This window comes from Lepidochelys olivacea (genome assembly GCF_965140295.1).
Source record: "Lepidochelys olivacea isolate rLepOli2 genome assembly, chromosome: 5".
NCBI lineage: Eukaryota > Metazoa > Chordata > Testudines > Cheloniidae > Lepidochelys > Lepidochelys olivacea.
In genome coordinates this window covers 92,255,591-92,276,699 of record NC_140415.1, presented here as the reverse complement: position 1 = coordinate 92,276,699, position 21,109 = coordinate 92,255,591, and the positions used below count along the sequence as shown (strand labels likewise).

The following is a 21,109-nucleotide window of genomic DNA, read 5'->3' as shown; positions in this document are numbered from 1 at the left end:
ATAAGAGAGTCTGTTCTTTAGTTCAAGCAACAGAAACCCGTGCTTTTACCTCCAGAGGTTCAGTCCTCTGCAGATGGCTCAAACAGAGATAATATTACATTTGGTGGTGCTGTCTGTAACTACTGGGCCACAATCTGCTCCCAGGGCCAGGAATAGAGAAGCCAAGAATCCCAATGCCCAGTGCTGTCTTACAAATACTTGTGTGACCCACTCACAATGTGTGTTGTGTCTCCTTCTGTGGGGTGGTCCACATATAAGGTAACAGAATGTCTTACCTTACTGGTTACTCCTATAGCTGAAATAGATTGGGTTGTGGTATGGATTTGAAGGATGTGTGTGCAAACCCTCTTAATACTAAGAGTTAGGATAAGGACACTGACTCATTCTGGGAGTGATTTTATATCGCAAAATATTTGTATGTAAAAATGAATTTAGATGTTGTGCTAATATTTGTTTTTCGTTATTGTAGCATTTTTATTTTTTGTAATTGGCTAATAGGAGTGGTCCCTTTAAGAACAAGATGTGACAGATTTAGTTTGTGTGTGACTGACAGCACTGTGTGGGAGATTTTGCCTGTCCGTCCAACAGAGTGGAAGATCCTGCCTGTGCAAGCTCAGAAAGATCAGAATGTTATTAAATAAACTCTCCAAAAAGTAAGCCTCATTACTGAAAAATATACAATTAACACTTTTGGGAGACAAGATGCCTGTGGGCATTGTTAATGAGCTATAGAGCCTTTCATCTGAAGGTCACCAATTTGAATCCATCCCAACTCTGCCAGGATTAAAAGTTGTTCCCATCTAATGGCTTGTTTACACTACAGACTTTTGCTAATGCAACTTACATCAGCATAAAGCCACCACAATTAGTATATCGCTTGTGCATGTGCATACTTGGCTTCTTGCATCAACGTTGTGTGTACTGACCAAGAGCATGGGCGGTGGCATGTCTATGGCTCAGCGCGAGATCAACTCTTGGCCTCCCTGGACTTTTGATACGCCTGATGTAGTTCCTTTGCTTTCACAGAGCACTGTGACTGGTCTCCGTTGTATCCCTTCTCCTGCATCCCCTGTGCAATTTGCTCAGAGAGGTCCATGTTTCTATGGCTGGTCTGTAGCTATGCTTACACAGCATCTTTTCCCCACGGGCCCAGGAGAGCCAATATCTCCTGTCTGCTCCAAGCCAGAGCGCATCTGGAGTGTGTAGCTAGCATGGTCAGCTGGGCAGTTGCACACAGCAATGGAGAGCTGCTAGGTGTGCTCGCCAAGACGGATAATTAAGGCATTTCAAAAAGTTGCTGGATTTTAAAGGTGGGGGGTGGGGTTTCTGGTCTCCATGACCCCTGAGCAGTGGAGTTCATAATTGTGACTAGACGGGTCAGTGTTGTGCATTGTGTGATAGCTGCTGGAGTACTGTTAGGGTTGATATAGGTAATGCATTCTCTACATTTGCACTCACATCTACATCTGCTGTGGCTCAGTGCTGCTTGGGGAGAGGGCATTACTATGTTGGCGTAATGGAAAGCTTACATCAGTGGGAGACCAATTTAAGTGTAGACACATGCACGACTAGGTGGACACAAGGCAGCTTATGTCTACCTAACTTTGTTGTGTAGACCAGGCCAAAGAGATGTTTGGTAGACCCTCAGTGAGGTGATGTGGTGGCTCCTACGTCACAAACTCACTTCTGTGTGTTGCACTACCCTGTAAGCTCTACAGGTCATGGGCAGTCTCTTGCTATGTGTTTGTACAGAGTCGAGCACAATGGGGTCCCAATCTCAGCAGGGTCCTCTAGTGAGAGCTCCTGTAATGGCGATCAAACTCACTGTACTCACTAAAGATTTGTCAAGTTGGCAGTGCTGTAAAGCTGCCACACTCACAGTGGGGACGAGCAGGGGGAGTTCAAACATCAGAAGACAGACCAAAGTACGTGGTTTAATCTTTTTTTTTTTTTTTTTTAAGCCTTATGATTTTTATGTCAGTCTCATGATTTTGGGGCGGTTTCTGACTCATGATCTTTGAACTTCTGAGGCTGGCAGTACTGGTGTGCACAATAAAATCCCATTGTTTTTCTTAGGGTTTTCTTTTATTTATTTAGATTAATACAGAACATAAATCATGCCAGTCCAGGGTCTAAGGCACCTTTGTCCTATATTAATAATACAAGTCGACTAACAAAGACAGAACTAGAGGATCTTCCCAAAATCAAGAAGCGGGGGTGGAATAACTCCGCCAGCCAGAGATATGAACTGTAAATGGATATATCTCAACCCTAATGCACCCTTTCCTCTCGAAAAGACTGGGAAAAGGGATTACATATGCAGTATGCTCTGATGGTTAAAAAACATGGGCTATGTTGGACCGTATGGGGAGTAGAATGAGTTCCAAAGCTCAGGTGTCTCAGATGAAGATATACAAACACACAAAGTTCTTTTTTGTTCTGTAATATTCATAATCTGTCCTTTTGGTATCAGCAAATAGTGAGAGAATGCTCCGTAGGCGACACTTCCTAATAAAGGATTTGCCCAAAATCTTAAAAATGTATATATAAACAATAGCATGCTTTGAATATTTTGTCAATAATGTATTACAGTATTTGATGGCAGAATTTGTTGACCCCTAATATCAAGGCCTAATCACATTTCACTGTTTGTATCCTTAGTTTTTTAAAATAGTTTAATTTTCAGAATTTTCTACGTACTCTGTGCAAATATGGTAACCTGACAATAGACAGGGATACATGGGAAGAGTATTTAGATAAGAGTCTCATCTATCTAGGGGCTTGTCTATGCGGTGCCTTAATGTGCACCAGCAGGGATGTAAATTCTAACACATTTTAGTGTGTTGTGCACTAACTGGCATCTGTGGACCGGGCTGGTACACACTAAAAGTTCCCTAGTGTTCATTAATGTAGTTCCATTTCAAACAGTGCTACATCAACATGTACTAAGGCACATATAGTGCATGCCAGCAGGGTCTACTCGGGCCAGTTAGTGCACGACACGCTGGTACTCATTAGAATTTACACCCCTGCTGGTAGGGGCATGAAGGGCACTATATAGACAAGTGTTTAGGGTTATGTACCAGTGCCCATTACGCCACAAAGTAAACTAGATTGGCTATAGCAAAATCCATAGTGGGCTTATTTGAGCCTCTGGCTTTTCTCCCTTTTGAGATTGTAGAAAGTTCTGCTAGGGGTTAGAGGTTTTGTTTCTTGAGATATGGGGTGGTCGGTGTAGTGAATTCTAGTTCTGTTGCTAACATTGCTGTCAATTAGAAGACACTCCTAGAAATACATTAGAGCAGGATCAAGTCTGTATATCTGTAGAGGACCTGCTATCTGTCTGTCTGTCTGTCCATGTATTTAAACTATGATAAATGTCATGGTATGGGAGCATCTTCCAGGGATTATATCTAATTAGGAGTCTGATCCTGCACTTAGAGATTCCCTGTTTGAGTAAGAGTTGCATTATTGGGCCCTAGATGCATAGCCGTTCCTAGGGTATGGTGAATGGGGGTGACTGCTCTGGGCCCCACGCTTTGGGGGGCACTGCAGGCTGTCATGATTGGCCGGCGCGGTCGTCCTGGAAGTGATGGGTCGGTCCTGGAAGTGACAAATCTGTCACTTCCGCCCTGGGCCCTGCACCCTCCTTAGGGACAGCCCTGCCTAGATGAGTCTGAAACTTGAAAATTTTGATATACAAGGTTCATACAAATATTTCTTCATTTTCAATCTATGTGAGTTCACACCCCCTTAGTCTTGTTTTAGAGTCCTGGCTTCCAAGGAACTCAACATGCAATTCATTTGAAAGTGCCAAATTTAATCTGGTGTGTCATATCTGCACATTTTGCATGATTTTCATGTATACTCATAAATCAGCCCAGATTTGCTGAAAAGGTTTATAAACCTTAGCAAACCTTCTGATGAACCTTGTCTGACATTTAAGTTGGTAACAAAATACAACATTGGGGAGCTTTGCATGGTTTAACATTTCATACCTATCTATTGCTAATGCATTCTTCTAGCACAGACTAGGAATATATTTGACCCGCCAGTCTATGATGAGGTTCATCTAGTCTCGTTCAAGGTCTGGAGTGCTCTGCTCTTCTCCCCAAAGGACTGGAGAAAAAATAACCTGTGGTGAAAGTTCTCCTGTAGCCCAGAAACTCGTCGCTGACTGTTCACCAGGGAATATTTGTTCATTTTATTTTCAAAACTTTCCCCCAGCAGTATGAACCAAAGCTTGCTGGTTTTTTTTCTTTATTTCTTTCTTTCGTGTTAGGAAGTATGTTTCCCATAAAAGGTATTTTTTGGCAGCAGAAATACTGCTGGAGCTGAATTACAGTATAATTCCCTCATATCTAATTAGTTAATATTAGTACACTTCTGGTTTTAAAAAATATCCTTGCAGCTCCAAACAGAGGGGTGTAATTTAAATTACATTTGTCCAGAGAAAATGGAATAAATCAAATAAATTAAGGGGACATACTTCAGCTAACCAAATGTTTTCAGACTTAGGAAAGGAATATGAACATATCACATTTGAAAATTTAGAATGAATCCTTTTTTTTCTGAATTGTTCAAATACAAAAGAGTCCAAATTATTTTAAAGAATGAAAAATATATTGTTTTCATGTTCACATAATTTAGACATGGGTTCTGCTGATTTTCTGCAGTTTTTCCCAAACGTTTCACCTTTGTGCTGAGCAGAAGTAGGTTATGTTCCAGTTCAAAAGGAAAATCTTTGAAAAAGTTACAAGTCTTTGAACATAAGATTTAAAATGGGCTTACAATAGTGAGGTATGAGTATGTGATATTATACAATTTGAATTGTGTTGAGGTGAACAACTTGATGTGGATTGAAGTATGAAATCAGTATGAAATGCGATTCTGAATGTCTATCAGAATTAATAGGCCTTATAATGGCCATGGGGAGATGAAATTAGAGGTCTGGAAGCAACTATTGTTAACTGATAAATCATTCAAGTAGGAGAGAGATTTGGTGTAGTAGTAGGTCCAAGGAAAAGTGTTGCTGACTGCTGAGGATTCAATTTGGAGCTGTAATTGGTATATGTGTTCTGATTGGTTAATATCTTTCCAAACCTCAATATTGTTATATTGTGCTGCAGTGTACAGTGGGAGCTTCTGTCTTATCACATGGCTTCAGCCAGTCATGGAGTATGGATATTTTTCTTGTATGTTGCACTAAAAATGTTCATTTAAGAGAAAGGATGAGTATTCTTAAGGCCAGGCAAACATATTACATTTCTCAACATTGCCCACTGAAAGTCAGAGCTTTTAGGAGTATTAATGTAAAATGATAAGTAGCATCAAGGTAGAGTAGTTGTGAAGGTGGTAAAAATAGTTTCCAGTCAGATAAGAGCTTTTATCTCAAACCTCTCTCTGGCTTAAACAAAGGATTATCTTACTCACTTCCCCTCCTAGTATATGTGCTACAGTAGCCGTATCTCTGTCTTTCTCTCAGCTATGAAATAGCTTTAAAGATTTAATCAAATAAAGTGTTAAGCAAAAGATAAAATGGGTAGTAAGAAGATACAATCTGTTTGTGGTAAGATACAACTGTCTATTTTCCTCTCTTAGGACTTCATAAGACTTCATTTGCTTTTCTATGATGACCTGTGTTAAGGGTGTTGTGTAAAAAGAAACTGTACTGCAGTGGTTGCTTTGACAGGAATTCTGGTTAACACAGCCTGAATTTGTCCTGCAGCTCCAACCTCATGCATGCAGTTGTGGCAACTCCTCCACTCTTTTCAGTTCAGGTGGCAGGGGGGTAGGGCCATAGCCCAGCTCTCTTGGAAAGTGCAGTGGCTTGACCTTCTCCAGGGGGCAATTATTGTTATTACCATAGTACCTAGGAGCCCTAGTCATAGACCAGGACGCATCGTCCTAGGTGTTATACAAACACAGAACAAAGACAGTCCCTGCCCCAGAGCTTACAGTCTAAGTTTGTGCGAGTCGGCTCCTTTTGACCGCATACTTCTCATCGAACCTAAAATTTGTCCCCTCATTTCAAGGGTGCTGGAACAATTTGTATAGTAGGGGTGCTGAAAGCCGTTGAACCAAACTGTAACTCTGTTTATGATGAAAACCATGTCAAGCCAGGGAGTGCAGCAGCCATGCCTAATTCCAGGAGCCATGCCTCATTTTGTTCTGTAAAGGAAATATACTGTTAGATTATATTGTTGATTTTATGTATTGTGCATTTAAGGCCAGATCTTTGGCTGGTGTAAAGGATTCACTTCAGTGGACCAAAGCTGATTTACATGTGCTGATTAAGTTCCAGTTATGTCAGAGTTCTACACATTCTCATACTGGGAGGTGCTGATGGAATAAATGAAAGTTTTATGATTAGAATTAGAATGGCTGATTTTTACGATGTGTTCTGTGGTATTGTAGAGTTACATAAGTGTCTGTAGAGACTAAACTTTGTTGCAAGCTTGATCTTCATCTAAAATTGGTTGACCCATCTCTCTTACCCTGATTCTATGTCCTTTCTGGTTCCCCCTTCCATGCATCTGCATACATCTTCCTAAACTCCTGTCCCTTTACATTTCTCCCCAGTCTTCTCCAAGTCTAACTATGGTACTAATTATTGATTGAACACTGACCACATAATAGGGTACGTGGCTCTGAAACCTCACAGCCATATTCTCTACACCTAGAATTGAGCAGCAGGTTGTGATGTTTTGCTCAGGCCACCCAGAACTGATTTGTGCAGGAAATAGCCCAACTTGATTATCATGCACATTGTGTAAAGAGTTGTCACTTTGGATGGGCTATCACCAGCAGGAGAGTGAATTTGTGTGGGGGGGTGGAGGGTGAGAAAACCTGGATTTGTGCTGGAAATGGCCCAACTTGATGATCACTTTAGATAAGCTATTACCAGCAGGACAGTGGGGTGGGAGGAGGTATTGTTTCATATTCTCTGTGTATATATAAAGTCTGCTGCAGTTTCCACGGTATGCATCCGATGAAGTGAGCTGTAGCTCACGAAAGCTCATGCTCAAATAAATTGGTTAGTCTCTAAGGTGCCACAAGTACTCCTCTTCTTTTTGTGAGTCACTGTGTTACTGCTTTGCCTCACCAAGAATGGGCTTTGCTGCTGCTAAGCTGTGTGTCAGCTCTCTGGCACACCAGTTCATCTGCCTTACCAGCAAACTCTTCAGGCCTCTGCCAGTCTAATCCTTGTCCATGCTGGTAACAACCAGTGAACCCCAGTCCCCCAAGTTCCCTCTCACTGGACACTCACAGAAGTTATTAAGTTCTCTGCCTCCAAAGAGACAGAGCACATGACAACCTGTGAGGTTAGCTGAAGATTTACACTTCTCTTCAATATAACAGCACTGAGAAATGTTCTTGTAATAAAACAATAAGTTTTATTAACAAACAGGGTTTAAATGATTTCAAATGAGAGTGAAAGAGAGATGAAAGGTTACAAAGAAAACAAAATGTGCTTTCTAGTGACTAAAACTTAACTTTAGCAAGTTACAATCTGTGTCTAAGCAACTTTCTCATCTACAATCAGTTCTCAGAGAGTTCCACCACCTGGGTTGAAGGACCCACTTTTCTCAGTTTTCAAGGCCTCTTTTCTCCCTCAGGTGAGGATGCAAAATGGCTTTCTATTTCTGCCTGTATTTCCCAAAGTCCATTGTCTCTGTTTCAAAAGCCAGGAAGGCTTCCTGGGGGTACAGCTTCCATCCCCCATCGTGGTTCTTAAGTGGTCATTTCCCCCACTTGCCAGTTTGATGGCTTTGTTTACCTTATATGTAAATGTACTTTCATTGTTTCTGGCCTCGCCTCGCTCAATTTACAATGGAGACACAGTCAAGCAGGTTAAACAACATTCCTTTGTCTAGAACAGGCTGGGATTATGCACCGCTTGCCAACCATATTTTAAGAACATATTTTCCAGCACACATCTATTATTCTGCATACACCACCATGCAAACATCCCACAATAATACTATCCATTTGCATATAACACCTTACATGCTGCCTTTTAGATACAGATCATGACTACAGTGTGTTGAGGCGATGAGTGTGTCGGGTCTGATGTGAGTTAAGGTATGATGTGCCCTCTGCCAGTTGGCATTGAGGGGCTTCCAAAGTCACACAGGTAGAGGAAGATTCTAAATGACATCCCCTGTCATGCTTGAAAACAGTTTAACAGAGAATGGGGAAGATCTGCCTGATGGCTCTCAAATGGGAGGATTTCATTATCCATCATCTTTAATATGTTATTTCATTGTTTTTGGATTGGCCCCTAATGAGTTTCGAGAGTTTAAATCAGATTGGTTTATAAAATCCGTGGGATAACAAGGTTATGTAAGGAACTCTGTATTCTTTTATTATTTTACAATGGCTTCACTGTATTACTCTTATCCCAAGAAATTCTGCAAAGCCATCACTGTCATTTGATGCTCATATCTGCTACATTGGTGACACATAAAGAGGTTCCTGGTGCATAGTGGGGTTGGCTGATGTTTTTGATCTATCATGATGCTTTCTCCTTCTGTTGTATTATGTTCAGCTGGGGCCCATTGTATGCATAATACAACCAAGAATGATTAGTTTGTTTGTCTTCCGATTGTAGTATGGTGTAAATAAATCTCCAACTAAGGGGCAGGGAGAAAAACAGCTTAATGAGTGATGATGTTAAGTGTATCTAGTATTAACAAACTAGGGCCAGACTCTACTTGTGCACAATTTACACCAGTTGAGGGTCTGGCCTTCTTGTTATGCAAAAGTAATGAGCCAGAAAAGAGCAGGTTTCAGAGAAAGTGGCATTATAAAGAAATTTTGTTTATTATCTGCTCAGTGTGAAGACCTCCCTCTCTGTGCAAGATTGTTTCCCCTGAGTAAAAATTACCATAAATGTTCTGCAACAAGGCATCTAGTTAAATACTTGGGAAGGTGGCAAGAAGTATTTAGCTCTGCAGACACATGATTCCGTGTTGACTGAAGTTGGTCAGAAACCTTCATTACTTTTTATATTTCACCTATCAACAGTGCCTGAGACAATCTAAATAACAGGAACAGGTAAAGAAGCTGCTTTCTTCACTTGCTTTCTCTGTCTTTTTTTTTCTATAGTTACATCGCAAACCAGCGGAAATTAGAAAGTATCAATAACAATGAAGTTGGACTTTATGTTGGACTGAAAAATCTGTGAGTATCTGATTTACTATTTTTGTTTAACATTAATATTTGTAGTTTCTCTTACAATAGGATTTATAGGCCCCAGTCAATGAGCAGGGCCTTATTGCCCTGGGCACAATACAAATATGAATTAAAAAAAGACAGTCGTTGCCCCAAAGAGGTTACAATTTAATTAATTACAAATGATTTGGGTTAATTGTAATCCCAAATCTTATTCTAACCATTATTATTATTTATTAATCAATTTTATTTTAACTGACCAACACTAACAATTTTAACATTATATGTTTTCACAGAACCGTGGTGGATTCAGGCTTAAAGTTTGTGTCCCGTCAGGCATTTCTGAAAAACACCAACCTGCAGTACATGTGAGTCAGAACAGCTCATGTCTTGTAGGTCAGAATTACCCAGAGCTTATTACTTCCCTTCCCTTTCTTCTCATTCTCCTGGTATAAAGTGTTTTAAAGAAGGAGGTGTTTAAGGATCTTTTGCTAATAACTTTGGCATAAAAGTGGAACTGTATTATAAGCAAGTGGTGCGGGGGCAACCTGTTAATTTTGTTGTGCTGGATCATTTCTGCTTTGGACTTGGCAAAGGATGAGTAGTCCAGAGTCCTCTGTGAAAACAACTCAGAAAAATGACCAGCTCAGTTTCTTCTGTTTTTGTTGGTTTGCTTACATGTCCCTGAAGAAGATAGGTGCCTCTCAGTTTGGGCTTGTCTACACAGAGTGTTAGTCCGCACTAAAGGGGTGTAAATTCTAACTGGCCCATGTGGATTCTGCTGTGGTACACTAAAAGTTCCCTGGTGAACATTAATGTAATACTGTGTGGGACCACATTAACACACACTAAGGGGTTTTTAGCATATGCTACATGGACCAGTTAGTGTGCGATATGCTGGTGAGTAGAATTTACACCCCCCACCCTCCGGTGCAGACCTATGCACAGTGTAGACAAGCCCTTTGAGAAACATAGAACTGAACTCACTCCTACTTCTCATATTTAGGATTGTGGTCTCAATTCCTCAAGGTGCTGAAATGAGCAGCGGGGGTTTAGCACATTACATGAACTCTAGTTCAGGAAAGCATTCAAGTAAGTGCGTAAGCCTATCACTATTCAGCAAAGCTCTTAAGCACCTTCTTAACTTTAGGCATGTGTATGAGTGAATCAATGAGACTTAAGCACAGGTATTAAGTTAAGCAGGTGCTTGATTAAGTGCTTTGTGTAATAGAGATGGATTGCTGCATTGGGGCCAGGACTGGGTGCGATTATACTACAATAAATTCCCTTTCTGCAATTTTGTTTTCCAAGAAAAATATGTCATAGGAGGATAAAATTAATAGTAATTTAACCAAAAACATATGATATCTCAATTTGCTGGTAGCAGTAGTAGGCTGTTACCCCTTATGTGGCCAAACTATGAGAGGGAGAAGGAACACACATTTTACAGGCATGTTAAATTATTTCATCTAGTCATTAATAAAACAAATTGCTTTGACCAGAGCCATACCAATGCAAAACCATAGAAATACCATATAAAGAGCTACGGTTGGGTATATACTTGCTTTTCCTGTGACAATTGGTCATTAAATTATGATTTCCTTCTGAGCAGTGATACAATAGGGATTAGTAATCTTTCCAAACATATAAAATGGCTGGGTAAGACTGAAAATGATTACTTAGTGCCACTTGTTATGTTTACCATAGATGAGCCAAAGTGATAACGCAATTAGTATGAAGGTAGTTCTGCCTAGGCCTTTGGATTTATTATTTCTGTAGAAAAATTCATTTGTTTATTCTTTACATGATTTCTTAATGATTTTAAAAAATCTGCCCAAAAAGCCTGTTGTTTCAATGTCTGGGACCATTGAAATCAGTGGCAACGCTCCTGTTGACGTCACTGGGAGCAGGGTGGACCCTGAGATGTGGTCTGGGCAATGAAAACTGTGAAAAACTGAAATCAGTCATGTTTAATTAATAGTAACCTTCTCAGCAAAATACAAAGGAAAATCTTACATTTCATTTTAAAGCAAAAGTTTATGTTTAGCCATTTGGAGCTTATTGGGATTTTTTTTACATACAAATATTCTTATGAAGATTAATGCTAATTGTAAGAACTTTAATTTTGCTAATGAAAATATTATGGCTGTAATCCTCTCACAGGAGAAATCTTTAATGCAGTCACAAGGCTTCACTAAAAAATAAACACTGTATTCTTACAACATAAATAATAATAGCATATAATAATATCAGATGCTAATGAATCTACTAACACGCAGCTATTCAAATGCTTTTTGGCATCTACTTATTTTCTGGGCCAAACCTTTGTAGCCAAAATGCCTTTCAACAACTGATGTACGATCATAGAATACCAGGGTTGGAAGGGACCTCAGGAGGTCATCTAGTCCAACCCCCTGGTCAAAGCAGGACCAATCCCCAGTTTTTGCCCCAGATACCAAATGGCCCCCTCAAGGATTGAACTCACAATCCTGGGTTTAGCAGGCCAATGCTCAAACCACTGAGCTATCCCTCCCCCCTGAGCTATCCCTCCCCCGCAAAATTTTGGCCCAGATCCCTAAATGGCCCCCTCAAGGATTGAACTCACAACCCTGGGTTTAGCAGGCCAATGCTCAAACCACTAAGGTTCAGTAATAATGTAAACAACAGAAAGTGAAATGCTCCAATAGATATCACTTAAATGTAATTAAGAGCCTTGCTAGTTTAATTCTGGTATTCTCATTGACCTTAGACTCAAATTACTCAACAATCACCTTTAAAAGCTATTAAACAGAACTGTTGTAGCAATGCTGTAATTCATAAACTCAGCAGCAGTAACAATGTTTTTTTTAATAGACCTGTTTAATGCACTTCCTTTACATTATATTAGTACCTTTAAATGTAGCAATAAAGGTCACAAGTAGTGAATATTTACTAAAACATTAAAAAGCCATTGTCATGTACCAAGAATGTGCATAATTGTATACATTTTATATATTCAAATCTACTTTGATGTTTTTAGTGTGCTATCACCGTGGTAGCCGAGTGCTGTGGGCTTGACTAGATTAAGAAGAGAGATCTACATTACCTATATATCTAACCCTGACCTAACTACAGCCTTTCTCCTTTTCCCCGTTGTGTAAATACAGGCTAACAATTTTTATCTTGATATAGCTGGTTGAGATTGGCCTCAGGCTCCTCGCTAGAGTCGACCTTGAACAGCTAAATCAAAGTTAACTGTGCTAACTTGTATCTACAGTAGGGAACAGTTTGTGGTTAGGTTGGGATTAGCTAGCACATGTTTAGTAACAGGGACTGGGGAGTTGATCTGATTTTTTTTTTTTAATCACAGTCTAAATGTGCAGTACAAGGGTTTTTTGTGTGTGTTTTTGTGATCAAATGAGAAACGGATCCGAAGTAGAGTGCATGAAGCTGGTTTAACCCTACTTTTGCCTCCCCTCCCTCATCTTCTCTTTACTTCCCAAGCTGTTGAGCAGAGCTTGGCTGTAGCTCAGGATCTAGGCCCTTAACTCTAAGTTAACAAAGTCTTATGTGTATATATACTTACTGTTGTGGATGCTAGCCATAATAATTCTTTACTATGATATTGAACTAAGGAGTTAACTTATAATTACCGTTCCAGAAAAAAACAACTGTGTCTTTACCAACCATCTAGTAACCCTGGTCTATGCCTATTCACTTACTGTGGATTGAATGGACCAAAGCAGAGATTTTAGTAATCAATATAAAGTGCTCAGTTTATGGAAAATATATATAACAATAAATATACTGACATAATATAGTTCAAGATGATATATATAACATAGGGCTCAAGAATTTCAATTGAATTACATGCCAGTTTGAAAAATCTGAAGGCCCTTAACTGCACAGAAGAAAAGACTAGTCATAAAGCCCTAAATGTGTCAGCCCATAACCAAGAATGCAGTTGAGCATTTTTGTTATTGTTTTCCATAAATACAGTGAGCCTTATTCTGATCTTATGTGCACTGGCATAAGTCAGAAGTAACTCCACTTAAGCTACTTGGCTGGTGTAAGCGAAAGGAGAGTCAGGCCCATGGAGTTTCTTATCATTTTTCAAAATTGTGTTTCATAAAGATGGCGTAATCCTTGCTCCTGTGAGTAGCCTCACTTAAATCAGTGGGCCAGATTCTCCTCAGCCTTGCACCTTACCTAGTCATTTACACCTGTGCAAAGTGACAGTTTGGTAAGGTAGCATGTTACCCCCGCCCCCCCATTTCACAGGTGTAAATGGCTATGTAAGGTGCAAGGCAGTGGAGGATCAGGCCCACTGATTTGACTGAGTTAAGTACTATTCATATAGGCATGGCTCGCAGTACTGGGCCCTAAAGCACTGGGTCACCTAACCTCCAGTCTCCTAACACAGAGTTTGTCTAGCTCATGGAAAGAAGTTAAGGTTAGGTCAGGGTTAGCTAACATGTGGTAGCTAATTCTTACCTACCCACAACATCTTCCCTGGTGTAGATGCAAATTACACCTTTAGCCTTGATTTATCTGGACAAGATCAAATCTAGGGAGGGCTAAGGCAGACCATGACCAATTAAATCAAGGTTAAAGGTGTAACTACATTAATCCATGGTTTAAGTGCAGATTTCAATGCAACATTAACAATGGAACCCCTCTCGTGCCTTCGTAATACTGTATAAAATGCATATGGTATTTTGGCTCATAATACTAATTTGCACTGGGCTGTTGGCAGTGTTACAGTTTACTGTTGCTCTCTATACCATTAATTAGTGCACTGAAAGAACCACAAGAAAAAGTACCCCTTTTCTGATTTGTGGAGCAAAGGTGGAGAACATTTTTTTACAGGTTTGGGAGTGAGGCATTTCTGATTAAGATGAACATTTCTCTGACCTAAAAAACTTGAAAAGAACCTTTAAGTTAATTATATTTGGAAGCAGTAAATGCTTAATTGACATAAAACCCCCTAATGTTAGCATTTTACAATTTGCCTTTTGATCTCTCTCTCTTATTGCACACACGGTTTGAAAAGAGTAACTAAAAGGCTTATGTTGAGGATGTGTGCTAGCATGTGGTTGGGGTTAGATGAGCGCAGAGTGCAGTGCAGACTCAAAGAAGGTATGGGAAACACCCATTTTGCTTATGGATAAATAGGAATGTAACCAACATCTGGACTTTACACAGGTCCTTTTGAAATGAAATCCACTGTTTTTTCTGCATGGCTAGAAGTGTTGAAAGGTGAAAATTTTGTCCAGTGTTGAACTTGTTTATGAAGTTAGCCATCAAAACAAGGTGCATGTTGGATTACGAATCTTCAAAGCCATATTGGGCTATCAGAAGAATTTAGATCCCTATCCATCTCCTGTTGAACTCAGTGGAAGGAAACCCACAGATTTTCTTGGTGGTTAGATTGGGCTCAATTTTCAAAACAACACTGTTTCTATATTTTGGTTATGAAAACCAGAAATACTAATAAAATCTAATGTTCTGTTTTCTCACAGTAATTTCTCCAGAAACAAGCTCTCGAGTTTGTATAAGAAGACTTTCCGCCATCTGAATTTGTCTGATCTGTAAGTAGTGGTTTTTTTTAAATGAAGATTATTTGTGTGTTGGAAATAGAATAGCAGTCTGAGAGCTTTTAGGGCTTGATCCACTGAAGTCAATGGGTGCCACTGACTTTAGTGGGGCCAGAGTTTCATCCCGTGTCTTTAGAAAAGGTAAGTTGTCTTTGGATGATGACATTGTTTAAAAAAGGTATTAATTTAATGCAATACTGGAGCAAAACACCATGACATTTGCTTTCTCTCCAGTGCAACACAAATTAATCTGTGGATAAAACTTGCTTTTCCTCATCAGCTTTAAAATGTTCTATTCTGAAATAGTTTCACATGAAACTATTGTTTTTTGGATTAATGAAGGTGGAAGCCTGAAGTACCTTCTCTCTGTAGTATAGTAAAAAATTAACCACTTGCAGATCTTCATGTTAAGTGTTTTCCTCATTTTCTTGTATTTTACTGGCCTTGCAGCAGTTATGTGTTTGGCCATTCAACAATGATTTTCTTTTCCTGAAAACAAAATTGTTCTGAACTGAAATAGATTTTACATTACAAATATTCTATAGCCATGTGGTTAACATACATTTTGCTTATTCTGGTTGTTTAAACTATGCATCTGTATTCTAGGCTCTTTTAAGCAGGATGTATGTATATGTATTAACATAGAACTTTCTCATATTTAATCATAAGTGAAAAAAGAGCCATACAATACTTCTGGTGTAGTAATTATTGGTATTCCTGGTTATAGGTTGGGTTAACTTACACACAGAAGAGGTTAAGTATTTGGGCCCTGGTATTTAGGGTTTGCTCCACTCAGTGTTGCAACACCTAACCACTTAAGGAGCCTGCAGGCCAGGGGAATTGTCAGTCACAAGGTAGGCATCCAGACTCCCCATACAATGCGTGGGGAATGTTAGGTGCCTAAAGAAGGGACTTTCAGAACCCAGTAAGCTGAACAGGTTGTTCTGAAATGGGAAGGTTTCTGGTTTCTAAGAGCTCAGTACAAGATCAGGGCCCTGGAGATATAAAGTAGACAAGTCAGAAATATTAGCCAAGAAGAATGTGTTGTAATCTCAGACATCTTTTGGAGTATGTTCTCATTTCAGTATAGGAAAAATGAAGTGCACAAATCCCTGGCACCAAAATGAGATTATGCCCCTTAGGTATGTTCTGCTGATGATTAAGGTAGTATAATCACTCTACAGTCCACAGAACTTCATTCACTGGAATTTTCTTTCATCATTTGGTAATCACTGAGCATTCAAATGGAAAGAATAGCTAGTTGCAAAATGCTTCCATTTGATCTGTTTTGTTAGGTATCTGTAATTTTTTCTAAAATCCCAAACACTCCTTACATTCCTCTCTCTGCACCTGTCCATCCAAAAAAAGGCACTTTTACCTGACATCTGGCACTTTCACCTCTATATTTGGTAGCTGATATCATTTCAGCTATAAAATAATGCTGTTTAAATTGGTGCACAGTATCTTAATGCACAAAGCAAGCTGTTGAAGCAAAAACATATTGTCTGGGGTTCTATTAGTGTTACTGAACAACTAGGAAAAGTTATGGAGCCATTTTTGCCCCCTGGATTTCACAAGTGTAACTGATAGCCTGATTTGGCTCAGGGTGACTGTGAAAAAGTACTGACTTCAATTCTAAGCCCAAATTCTGCAGGCATTTATGTCAATATATAGCTGAAATTACTCCACTGTATTAAATTGAATAACTTCAGTTTACACATGAGCTATACTGACCTCCTCTGGACCACTCTGTTATCAGGTGACCAATTTCTTAGAGGTGTCATGGTTGAACTGGGTTTTGAAAGGGATTTGAAGGTGCAAAAGGTAGTAATTTACAAGTTAGTTCAGTGAAATCACAGTGGATCATGTTGATCTTTTTGAAGATGTTAGTGTGATCCTGTGCAAAGGAAGAAGAGGGCTCAAGATTGGACTCTAGGAGGGAACTGAAGATTCTAAATAAGCAAGAGGGGTTGTGGGAATTCAGTTCAATGAAGGGTTTTGGGAATTCAATTCCATGCGGGTAGGAAAGTAGTGCTTATTGGCAAAGCGTCTGGCAGAAGTGGAGTAGGAGAGAATACATTTGTAATGTAATCACGGGATTTATGCCATCGGCATTCAACAGTTTGGGAGCAGGGACAGAGGAAATGGATGTTAAGAGTGAGCCAGAGTTAGGAAAAATGGAATAATACTACTTCCCTACCTCATAGCACATTGCAAGGATAAATGATTAATGTTTGCGGTGGTTAGATACTACAGTGCTGCGGGGCCACATAAGAAGGTAGAGAGACAGGATGTAGAGGTAAGACAGGTATTTGTAAAGGTGAGAAGGCATGTGGGAACAGGGATGGTGGGGAGAGAGGAGGATATAGAGCTGGTAGTGGTAAAGTGGGGAGGACAGAATGGATGAAGGTGAGAGAGAAAAAGCAGGAAAGGTGGAAGAGACAGTGAGCTAGGGAAGAGGTAGGGTGTGCCTATTGGAAAAGCAGTGGGAAGACATGGTATCAATAGGACAGTAAAACTGTTGTTCAGTTGATCAGATAATAGGGTGGCAAATAGATTGACAAGTAAAGGAGATGATTGACATCGGTGAGAATCCAGAGAATGGAGGGAAAACTGAATATTGGAGGCGGGATCTGAAGAATAGAATGTTGCCCATAAATAGCTTGTGAGAAGTTTGCTTTAAATCTGACTTGTGGGTGTACTCTTGATAGAAGGCACTTGAATCAAAGTGTAAGTGAATGAAATTTCAGGCCAGGGTGAGCTGGAAGATGTTCTCCAAACTCTGGGGAGAAGGGAAACGAGAAGCCACTTTGAAAGGATTCTGCTTTTAAAACAAAATTGTAGCTGCAACTGCAGAATTACAGCAAATGAGATGAAAATGTTTAATTGCTACTCACTGAGCCAGGAAGCGCATGGAAGGGACAATCATGCTTCTATTCCTCCCCTTTCTGCAGAATGTCACCATGGTTTGACTCCCATGGGAAATCAAATCACATTTAAAACAATGGAAAAAAACAGTTGCTTGGTTATTATTAACCAAAGCAGAGATTTTTAAAAATAAATTCTTATTCACACAAGTAGTGCCATTGAAATCAACTGGATGACTTGTGCTAATATAAATTATCCACAGAAGGTGTTGCAGCTCAGGTAGACAGACTCACGCTAGCTCTGCTTGAGCTAGTGTGCTAAAAATAGCTGTGTTGATGGTTTTAGCATGGATGGCAGCTTGGGCTAGCCATCTGAGTACAAACCCACTCAGAACCCTAGGTATGCACCCTGAGTTGACACCCCTGTTACCTCTGGCTACATTGCTATTTTTAGCATGCTAGCTCAAATAGAGCTAATGCATATCTATCTACCTGAGCCGGGAAGCACACTCCCAGCTGCAGTGTAGATGTACCTTATGTGTGAAACTTGGGGAAACATGTTACATTTCTGGGAAACTGACTCATAGGTTTGTCTTGATTTTCTACAAATTTGACATTTTAAATTGCTGCCTAATAATGAGAATGCAGCTTTTAATGCTTAAGGCAACAGATTTTGTGGGCAACAAGAATATAGCTTATGTGCATCATGGTCATTTGTGGAGTTTCATTACTCTTTTTATAATGAAATGTCTTTAGGGGTCACAAAGAAACCCTGACAAACATATCAGTTGGAACTCACCTGAGCTTTTGGGAGAAAAGGTGAAATCCTGGACCATTTCTGAGTCAGGCATCTGGATTGTCTCCATTATACTTCATGCAGGCTTATCACATTACACTGGGCTAAGGTTTTCATGAGTATTGAAATTAGAATCAGATAGGCTGGCTAAACTCTGATTGAAATTCCTTATAGTGTGCTGTATAGCTGTGTGGTGTTTATACACTGAGTTACAGCCCTTTTTTTAGTTACGTTCTGGTTGATATTAGTTAAAGCCTTTCACTGTGTCATCTTCCAGAGTCATATGGATGATTTCTTCTTAAAGGTGTGTGAAATTCTTGTTTACAACTAGAGTTGTTAAACTTTAATCATAATATGGGACTGAATGGGTCCACAAAGAGTCCACCACATACAGTGATGAAGTCTTTTCAGGAGTGTTCTTTATAAATCAGTAGACCAAAATCCACTATGGAACAGATTCTGATCTCCATGTAACTGGTAAAAATCCAAAATGATTTCATTGAAGTGAATAGAGTCACTCCAGATTTTCACGGGTGAAATTGAGATCAGAATCTGGCCCTGCGTGTGGTGTCTCAGATCGGTGATAAGCACCATGGACCAGATCTTCAGTTGGAGTAAATGGATTATAGCTCTGTTGACTTCAATGGAGATGTACCCATTTATACTATTGAGGATCTGGCTCCATAATTTTATTAAGCAAAGTATTTTGCTTCTAGGCTGCATTTGGAATGACATTTAAAAACAAACCTCAACAAAACAAAAAACCACACTGCAATGTTTCTAGGCAGATAATGTCAACTGATTTTTTTTTTTTAAATTATTTCATTTTTGCTGCAGGATTCTAGTGGACAATCCATTCAAGTGTTCCTGTGATGTTATGTGGATCAAGATATTTCAGGAGACCAAGTTTTCTAACACAGAGACTCAGGATTTTTACTGCATAAATGACAACAACAAGAGGATACCCCTTTCGGACATGCAGATCCCCAACTGCGGTAATATAATTTAAAGTAAAACAGTTATGAAGTTAAGTTACTGCCAGGCAGGAAAAGCAAACATGCTTTCAGCTCTTGGCTTCAAGATGGTATATTTGCGGCTGTATGAAGTCTCAGGAGAAGGTCCCTCTGACTCTTTACACCTTGTGGATTAATATTGTGAGTTTGAGTTAGAATAGCTTTTTTTTAATCTTTTAAAATAAACTGTTGCTCAGAAATGAATCAGAACAAAATATCTAAATATAGAAATGGTATATATATTCATTAAATTGAAAAGGATGCTTTCAAGATGAACAGACCCAAAATGTTACCTACCTTAAAAATGTAATTTGTAGCTTTCACAGAATCCCTAGATTAATAGAATCTTTATTTTCCTTTAAAAATGAATGTTATTAGCATCGCATTTTCAAAACTCAGGCTATAAATTGTGCCTGTTTAAAAAGAAAACACACAAGCAAATAATTCTGTATTTTTCCATGTAGATCGAAGTAACTGTGTGCAAACAGAGTGAGGGAAACCCTGCAGAGTCCACTTTGTATGGGTTACATGAAGCAGACTCTGCAGGTTTCAGTTTGCAGCATTTGGCAAAATACCAATTTCCACCGGTTTGAGGAGAAATTGTATGATAATTCTCATCTCCTTGCTTCAGTTGCTTCCTTCCACAGGGTCCTGGAACAATTGTCAGGTAGTTTCACTTCTTACTAGTTGGAAAAAGTATTCCTTAGCTTCAGATCTAGTGGCAGGGGGAGCAGCTGGGCTTGATTCCTCTCCTGAGCACAATTGTTTCTGACTCAAATTGCAACTCACTAACAGATAGTAAGTTTCATTTTGTTTTTCTTGATGGGGAGAGAGAGAGCACAATGAAGCAAGCTTGGAGGAAAAGAAGGAAGGAGGGCAAGGCAACACACAGTGGATAGATTTGAGTGGGGAAAGAGGCAAAGAAGAGTGAATTGGAGGGGGGACGGGAAAAAGGTAGAAATAAACTTTTTCTTCCTTCTGTTGTATCTGCCCGCTGCAGCTCTAACCTTTCTGTGAGTGCTTCACAACACCAGACTGCTCTTCTTTTCAGCACTCCCAACTGGGGCTGAAACCCATAACTAGGGAGGAAAACGGGGTGGAAATCAGACGAATGCTCTGTTTCATATAGATACTGTTGAGTACATGCTCCTGTCATGGCAATGTGTGTCAAGCAGAGCAGAGAGCGCTGGTGATTGGAGAGCAAAGAGCATGCAGATATTTAGTAGCTCTCCCATGTTGCCAGCAGTGTCAGTGGACGAAGAAGGGAAGAGATGGGCAAGAGTGCAGGGGAAAAGCAGCATGGGATGCAAAATACAAATCTCTTTGAAGTACTCTGTAATCTCAGTCCAGCACTGAGCAAATTTCCCTTCAGCTGCTGCTGAACTTGGCTGCTCTGCTTTGAGGGGCCTGAGGGAGAGCTGCTGCATCTTCCAGGTCTTTGGGAGGACTGGGGGCAGTAGGCACAGGGCAGGGGTGTTGGCACAAAACACTGGAAGCCAAAACAGTCCCTGTTCTGCTGCAGCTGGTCAGAGCCAGCATAGGGACCCCATAATCCTTAGCTAGAACCCCACTGGTACCTAGAGATTCCCTTAACTCAACAGTTTTCTGAGTTCCCAGCACTAAGGATCATGGGACTTTTACTGAGTCATTGAGTGACTGCAGCAAGTTTGGGTGTGTTTC

General features: G+C 39.9%; 1 protein-coding gene across 2 annotated transcripts in view; it reads left to right on the top strand.

Annotated features, from left to right (window-relative positions):
• NTRK2 (neurotrophic receptor tyrosine kinase 2) overlaps positions 1 to 21,109 on the top strand; it is a 275,952-nt gene that overhangs the window by 15,117 nt on the left and 239,726 nt on the right. For both annotated transcript variants that reach the window (XM_084628250.1, XM_084628249.1), the window contains exons 3-6: positions 9,112 to 9,186; positions 9,474 to 9,545; positions 14,679 to 14,747; positions 19,254 to 19,411. In XM_084628250.1, coding sequence (XP_084484376.1) covers positions 9,112 to 9,186; positions 9,474 to 9,545; positions 14,679 to 14,747; positions 19,254 to 19,411 — 374 coding nt within the window. The remainder of the gene's footprint in view (positions 1 to 9,111; positions 9,187 to 9,473; positions 9,546 to 14,678; positions 14,748 to 19,253; positions 19,412 to 21,109) is intronic.